This window comes from Centroberyx gerrardi, chromosome 18, assembly GCF_048128805.1.
Source record: "Centroberyx gerrardi isolate f3 chromosome 18, fCenGer3.hap1.cur.20231027, whole genome shotgun sequence".
NCBI lineage: Eukaryota > Metazoa > Chordata > Actinopteri > Beryciformes > Berycidae > Centroberyx > Centroberyx gerrardi.
This window is the reverse complement of record NC_136014.1, coordinates 19,571,695-19,579,266: the sequence shown is the minus strand read 5'-3', so window position 1 is coordinate 19,579,266 and position 7,572 is coordinate 19,571,695. Positions and strand designations below refer to the sequence as shown.

At 43.4% G+C, this 7,572-nt stretch overlaps 1 protein-coding gene across 1 annotated transcript; it reads left to right on the top strand.

Annotated features, from left to right (window-relative positions):
* Positions 1–805: 805 nt before the first annotated feature.
* Positions 806–3,340, top strand: LOC139927764 (alpha-1-antitrypsin homolog). The gene is made up of 4 exons (XM_071920042.2): positions 806–1,466; positions 1,847–2,117; positions 2,416–2,563; positions 3,149–3,340. The coding sequence occupies exons 1-4, from the start codon at positions 806–808 to the stop codon at positions 3,338–3,340; spliced, it is 1,272 nt and encodes a 423-aa protein (XP_071776143.1).
* The last annotated feature ends 4,232 nt before the right edge of the window (positions 3,341–7,572 follow it).

The window sequence follows — 7,572 nt, the reverse complement described above, 5'->3', positions numbered from 1 at the left end:
TGCTTTGAGCATTAAGTCCAGGTGTGTGATGCAAGACAGGAGAAAGCAGGCAGATATAACCCACTTTTTTTTAGACCAGAAGCCCCGAGCTCAGCAGCAGTTTTACCCATGAGTGCTGTGTGAGCTGTGTTGCATCAGTGGAGATAGTCAGGCCTGATATCCCACTGCACAGGACGGAGAATAACCCGCTGAACCTGGTTAATCTTTAATCCACCGGTCAGCTGACTCTTTTAGGGCTTTATAAGGGCAGAGCTGCTGCCAAACTGTCTCCGGCAAAGAGGACATTGACGGTAAGCGTTCCCCTTTATTCACATGTACTGAGCGTTTTACGTAACCTTCATTTTTGGATGATTTTTAGACTTCAGCTTGAAGTAAAATTGAATTTGGAATGAGTTCACTTTAAAAGTGAAGGTTTGTAACGCGGTGACAAAATGTATGATAATGTGTGATGGAAGTGTTAAAGCTGTTTAGAAGCAACATAATTTCCCCAGTGTGTCCTGTTTAAAAGCTTGTGAGCTACAGCTAATGTCAGGTTTATTCTTCACATTCATCCTACATTAGATGATATGATTTTGTGATGTTCCATCCCAATAAGCTATCAAACTATTTCCCAATACTTCTATGCAAAGATATTATTATTATTATTATTATTATTATTATTATTAGAAGTAACCTTGTGTTTTTTTTAATTTTATATCGTGGTTATGGAGTCAAATATCAACTACTACAATGAATACTATGATGTTGATGAAATACAACTAAGCCTCAAATCCTGTTTTCCCTTCCATCTTGACAGGTGATAAAGATGCGTGGTATTTGTGCGATTGCGGCCCTCCTGCTGGCTGTCGCCTGGGCGGCCCCTCATGAGGGAGACCACCAGGGCCACACAGAGAAGCACTTCCACCACCTCCACCACGGCCCCGGGGAGGCCCACAGCCACGACGGAGAGGACGTGTGCCACAAGCTGTCCCCTCCCAACGCCGACTTCGCCTTCGCCCTCTACAAGAGCCTGAGCGCCAAGACCGCTGCCGGAAAGAACATCTTCTACTCCCCGCTGGGCATCGCCGCGGCCCTGTCCATGTTGTCCGCGGGCGCCGCCGGTGACACCCACAGCCAGGTCTTCACCGCCCTGGGCTACAGCGGCGCCAACCTGACCCAGGCCCAGGTCAACGAGGCGTACGAGCATCTCGTCCACATGCTGGGCCACAACCAGGAGGCTCAGCAGCTGGACGTTGGCAACGCCCTGGCCCTCCGCTCCGGCTTCAAGCCCGTGGAGAAGTTCCTGCAGGACGCCAAGCACTACTACGCCGGCGAGGGCTTCACCGTCGACTTCGCCACCCCTGCTGACGCCGCGGCAGAGATCAACCGATTCATCGCCAAGAAGACCCAGGACAAGATCACGGACCAGGTGAAGGACCTGGACCCTGACACGGCCATGGTGCTGCTCAACTATGTCTTCTTCAGAGGTAGGAGGGATGTATGGGCACGCAAAGAGAGAGAGAGAGAGAAACATGCATGCAGATTGCCTGTCACCCAGTCAGGCGGACACACAGTTAGACACATAATTACATGCATGTGCGCACACGGAAATAGGCACTGTGTATTTATACAAATACATGTCAAGCAAATCCACCAGGTGCCAGTAAGGCTGTATGGTAATAAAGACAGTGTGCTATGACAACTCACCAGTGCAGTCAGTGCCTTTTTAAAGGGCAGTGACATTGGATAGCCATGTGTGAAAATAAACATGATTTATGATGAATATAGACCATATTGCAGTATTTAACAATAACAAAACGTCTTTATCTACAATATATTCATCTTCCCCCTCCACCGCCTCCTGCAGGAAAGTGGGAGAAACCCTTCGAAGCCTCCCACACGCACAAGGCGGACTTCCGGGTGGACGAAAACACCTTGGTGCAGGTGGACATGATGAAGAGGACGGGCCGCTACGACTTCTACCAGGACCAGGACAACCACACCACCGTCATCCTGCTGCCCTACAAGAGCAACACCTCCATGATGATCGTGCTGCCCGACGAGGGCAAGATGGCGGAGGTGGAGGGCTACATCAACAAGGAGTACATCAGGCACTGGCACAACTCCCTCTTCAGGAGGTGAGAGAGGAGTTTTATTTGTTTTTGAATCCTTGTGCCTTGGTTGTAGGTAAAGTGATAGAGCGAGGGAATGTCTTGGTATTTGTTTGTTGGGATTGGGGGTGTTTTCTTTTTTCTGCATAATCGGCTGGGTGAATACAACCTGGGTGATCCGGATAATTCTGAATATATGAGGTGTGTTTGCTTTACTTGAAATTGCAAGTACTGTGACCCCAGATCAAGCACCGCTCAACTTGACTGAACAAACTGTGTCTTCCAGTAAATCCTCTGACACTGATGTTGTGTGTTTGTGTCCCAGCTCGGTGGATCTGTTCCTGCCTAAATTTTCCATCTCAGCCGACGCCTCCCTGGACGCCACGCTGAAAGAGATGGGCGTCAGCAGCGCTTTTGGAGACACCGCCGATTTCTCTGGCATCTCCGAGGACGTCAAGCTCCAAGTCTCTAAGGTAGGACGGGTAAACACGGCTTCATCGGTGTGTTATGGGAAAAAGAGGCAACATGGGAATATGCCTTACTACACTATGGGAGATTACAAAGGCTTCTTTAAAAATATTACGTGCTGCATGAAAATGAGCAGCGTAATTTAGAATTGACTGCAGAACATTAATTAACATTTTTACTATTTTTACATATTAGAATAATAGTAAAGACCTCAAAACTATGAAATAACACAAATGGAATTATGCAGTGACCAAAAAGTGTTAAACAAATAAAAGCTCTTATATTTTAGATTTAAAATAGCCACCCTTTGCCTTGATGGAAAGGCAAAGGGTTTGGAAAGAAATTCATACATGGGCATCAACTTCACTATTTATATTTGTCTAAAAAATTAATTTTAAGCATTTAGATCAAACTGGCTTTAAGATAATGAAAAACATTGTACATTCAATCAGGTGTGACCAAACTTTTGACTGGTAGTGTACTTGGATACTGAATTAAACCCTTTACTAGATTCTAGCTCCTACGGCTTTATCAGAGCTGCATTAAAATTCCAAACAGACATTCACCGCCTCCTCCTGCTTGCTCCTCAGGTGTCCCACAAGGCCGTGCTGAGCGTGGACGAGACGGGAACGGAGGCGGCGGCGGCCACCACCATCGAGATCATGCCCATGAGTCTGCCTGACACCATGAAGCTCAACAGGCCCTTCCTCGTCTTCATCCTGGAGCACTCCACCAAGAGCCTCCTCTTCATGGGCAAGATCAACGATCCCACGGCCAAGTAAAGGCGTCGTCATGACGATCCTGTCGTGATCAAAGTCAACGATGCTTTTACAGTTGTAGCATAAAGTGTGCTTGTTTGTCTTTCTTGGCAGGGGGAATTTTAACTGATTTCATGATAACATTAGAAAAGCTGGCGTCATTCAAATGTAACATTTTGTTGAAGGAAGTGAGGAGCCGTTACACAAATACAAATGTGTTTGTGTTTCTCTGTTTGAGCGGTTGTGCATGTATGGATGCACATGTTTGTCTTTCATGTTGAAGCGTCGATGGATTAATTTTGGCATGGTAATTGCATTATGCAATCACCTTCCTTGAAATGGGTTTTCCTCACAACATCTGTCCTTCAATTCCCACCTCTTCACAGACTTGTTAATGAATGTCTGATGCTTTACAGAATGTATTGGTTTCATTTCTGCTTTTTTATTTTCCTTTTTTCAAAAAGGACTAAGGGTCATGTGTACATCCAGTAAATATTCTTTTTTCCCCCAAGTAGAAATACTGTCCCATTTCTGTGAGAAATATGGTTGGTTAATAAAAGTTAAAAACTCAAAGTGCTTGTGTAAAATTTCATTTTTGTCAGTGTGTAAAGAGTTGTTAAAATGGTAGGGAGAGATTGTGACCAAATTTAGATTTTCAATAGAATAACAGAATTCAAATAACACAACATCTTTATCTTATCAAATACACAATATGATTATTATTTTTTTTTTAATCTCACACATTCTTTTTGGCATACTAGTCTACTCATTTCCAAAATCACATTTCATTTTTCCCTATCAATATACCTTACTTGACTGACACCAAAGCCACAGTTGGTCATAAATCATAAATTATTTGTACTTGTTACAGGGAAATTCAGTAATTTTTCATTTGATTTTTCACTGTAACTCCAGCCACATGGTTCAGCTGGAAACACACGCTCAGCAGTAACACATTGGCTGAATCCTGAGCGAGGCAGTTTCACCACGGCAAAGTTTACTCAGCCCAAGATACAGCAGAGAGAAGCTGCGTGACCTGATGGCCATCAGCCTCGGACGACTCCTCGCCCTTTGACCTGTCAACAGAGAAGCTGCTGCTGGGGCGTTTACACAATCGGTACACATACCCTCTGTCTCGCCTGCCAGCCCCCTCAGACACTGACTCAGGAGAATGACATGAGTGAGAAACGACTGAATCACAAAAGCAGAGTGGGCAGCTGCGATGTGTTGAAACGCTTAAATGTCCCTTTCTGTCGAACAGAGACAGGCGCTATCGTCGTGATGTCGCTGCGGCATGAGCAGCAATAAATCAGATTCTTCAACGTCTTATCAATGGAGAGGAAATCTTCAGAAACCACTGAAGTTCTTTAACATTTTCCTCAAATATCCTCGCCTATTTTCACTTAATCTCTCTTAAACCATATTCCTTCTGGACTCAGCTGTGGATTCAGACAAACTGAGCCGATGAGCCTCCTTTCAGTACTCTAAAGCTTCAGACGAAAGTTTAAATGTTCTTATATCAGAAGGTGTTTTGAGGCCTTGAAATACATGAAGGCAATTTCAGCTATTTCATTTTATTCAATAAAAAGTGTTTCTTCTGAACATTATTCAAGGTCTTTCAGAGGTTTTTAAAGCCCACAAGAGAGGTAAAAACAAGCCATACAAGTATCCTGAATAATCTATTATTTCTAAAAATGCTTTTCACTGAGAGGCAAGGAATGGTAAGCTGTGTGACAAGCCGGGACACAATGTTGTGAAAACCCCAAATGATGTGAATTTTTCGGACTACATTTATGCAAATTATCCACACTAAATTGATCATACTATTTAAAACAGGAGCATTGATTAAAAAAGCTTTATACTGCTAACAGGAATGAAGAGAGGCTAGTAGCATTGTTATCAGATGTCAGCAGATGGCCTGTGTGTATCTACAAATGGGGAGAACTCATAAGTGGATGTTTAGTCATGTACTAAATGTTAATATATTCTACTATTTGCATTTATTGTAAGTTTTCTCTGGTTAGGAGTGTCAGCTAAGAGATAAAGGCTGAAACATAACAGTACAATGTAAATGCAAGTCATAAAAGTAAGTTTGGGCCAGCTAGTTTTTTGCTAACTATCTCTTGAAGTTGAATCATACTGGGAAAGTTAAGTCTGCACTTGTATTACACACACACACACACACACACACACACACACACACACACACACACACACACACACACACACACACTTGTGGAAAACACCACAAAGTCAAGATCTTTTCTGAGCCATCACACAAAGAAGCGTTCATTAAGGCGTAAGCTTCAAAACTCTCCCTCTACTACCACCGAAGATCCCTCAGATCTCTCTGCTTTGGTTATTATTCCCGCTTAAAGAAGATCAAATGCATGGTGCGCATGCAAATCACGACATGATGTGACACAGCGTGAAGTGGGCATCTATAATGCATACGCCATCAGGTCGAGGGGGTGCGAGTAGCGGCGGTTATTTCAGCCTGCTTCTGTCACATGAGTGCAGAAGACCTCCTCATTCTCTTGGATCTGACAGAGGGGAGAAACTCCGTCTGAGAGATGAGAAGAAGCCATAGAAAAACTGACTGATGAGATAACTTGGTCTTCTCCACAGCTTTAGCCATCATATGTCCCACTTTTTATCACTTAAAGACTCCGATTTTGTGTTAGAGAATTCTTATTCAACTCTACTTTGAAAAAGAGTAGGTTATGACTGCCACTGCAGTACTAATAGGGGATAGATGTGTGATGAAATACCTCCCTGATAGCTACCACAGCACCTTCTTATAGATTTTCAATCACTGTAGGATGAGAGATACAATGAAGCCATGTGATTTGCAATGATTTAATCACATTTTACCAGCAATCTGGGGGCCATTAAAGGGGAGCGAGAGTGGATGGTATCTCACTTGTTAGCGCAATGTTTTGCATGCGTTCCCCTGTTACTATAACAATGATGGATGAAGAAGCAGCAGTGCAATTTGGGCAACCTAGCAGCAGATTTGAAAAACTCAAAGCCCGACCAGGATGAGACTTATCTCTCAATATTGTTGATAAGTCTTCAGGTCTTCTTTCCTCTCTACAATCTCCTCCAAAGTTGGTAATGAACTCACAAACATATTAGTCAAGTCTAGCTGATCGTCATGCCAACCGGGAGTGGAGGTTTTAGACTTTTTCTCTGACATTATGTAAAAATCCTTCTTGGAGGACAAAGTATGATTTTACAACAAGACTTGAAACGAGAAGCGTTTTATGCAACAACAAAGCATAAATCAGTTTGGATATAAACCGTTTAAGTGCATAGACGCATGCAGGTAAGCACACACACATATGCATCTATTAAAACACACACACACACACACTCACACACAGATACACACACAAACACACACAAACCAGCAGGTGGCACTGTTGTGTCACAGGAAAAGAGCAAGGCCCTTTGCACCTTGCTATTGTTCAGTTAGCGCTCTCCCCATTCGAGTTTGTAATTTAGAGCAAAATTAAAGCACATCCGCCCCTCCATTCATTGGTTTGTTTTACACATCAAAGTCAAATGAGTCGAATGTTTGGAAGGTCATGGAAAGACTCTCTCTCTCTCTCTCTCTCTCTCTCTCTCTCTCTCTCTCTCTCTCTCTCTCTCTCTCACATCATCTGTTATCATCTGGGTGCTGTGCCACAAAGCCAGCAATCTCAGCCAGGGGAACACACATTAAAGGGGAAATCTACCCAAAAAGGGAATTATTTTTCGATGTACTTGGACAGTGTAAACATTTTTGTAAACAGGCACAACTCTCCAAGAGCAAGAATCCAGAGCCAAGACTCTAATGTGGAAGAACGGGAAAAAGCCACAGATTAGTATTTTGTCTCTTTTTGCTAACAGTCAGAGAAGCTTGTTGATGCACGCAAATCTAGATTATCTAACTATCCAAACTATCCAAAGTGTTTTGGGGTGGATTTCCCATTAAATAGTCTCCTCAGGAGTGCGGGCACTAAACTCAAACGCTTCTTCACATCTGTATTGGCATTGCAATCAGCCGAAACCCTTGAGCTGCTTGGAGGACAGCGGCACATTAAGAACAAAACCCCGTGGTTTGTGATTACACAAGAGTGGACCCAGGTCAATAGAGCTGAGAGGTGGCAATGATAGAATCCGTTGAGTATATAGAAATAGCACAGACCCAGTATACAGAACGCTTAGGTACTGTATAACCTCATTAAATGTGCATCAAAGCCAAACAAAAA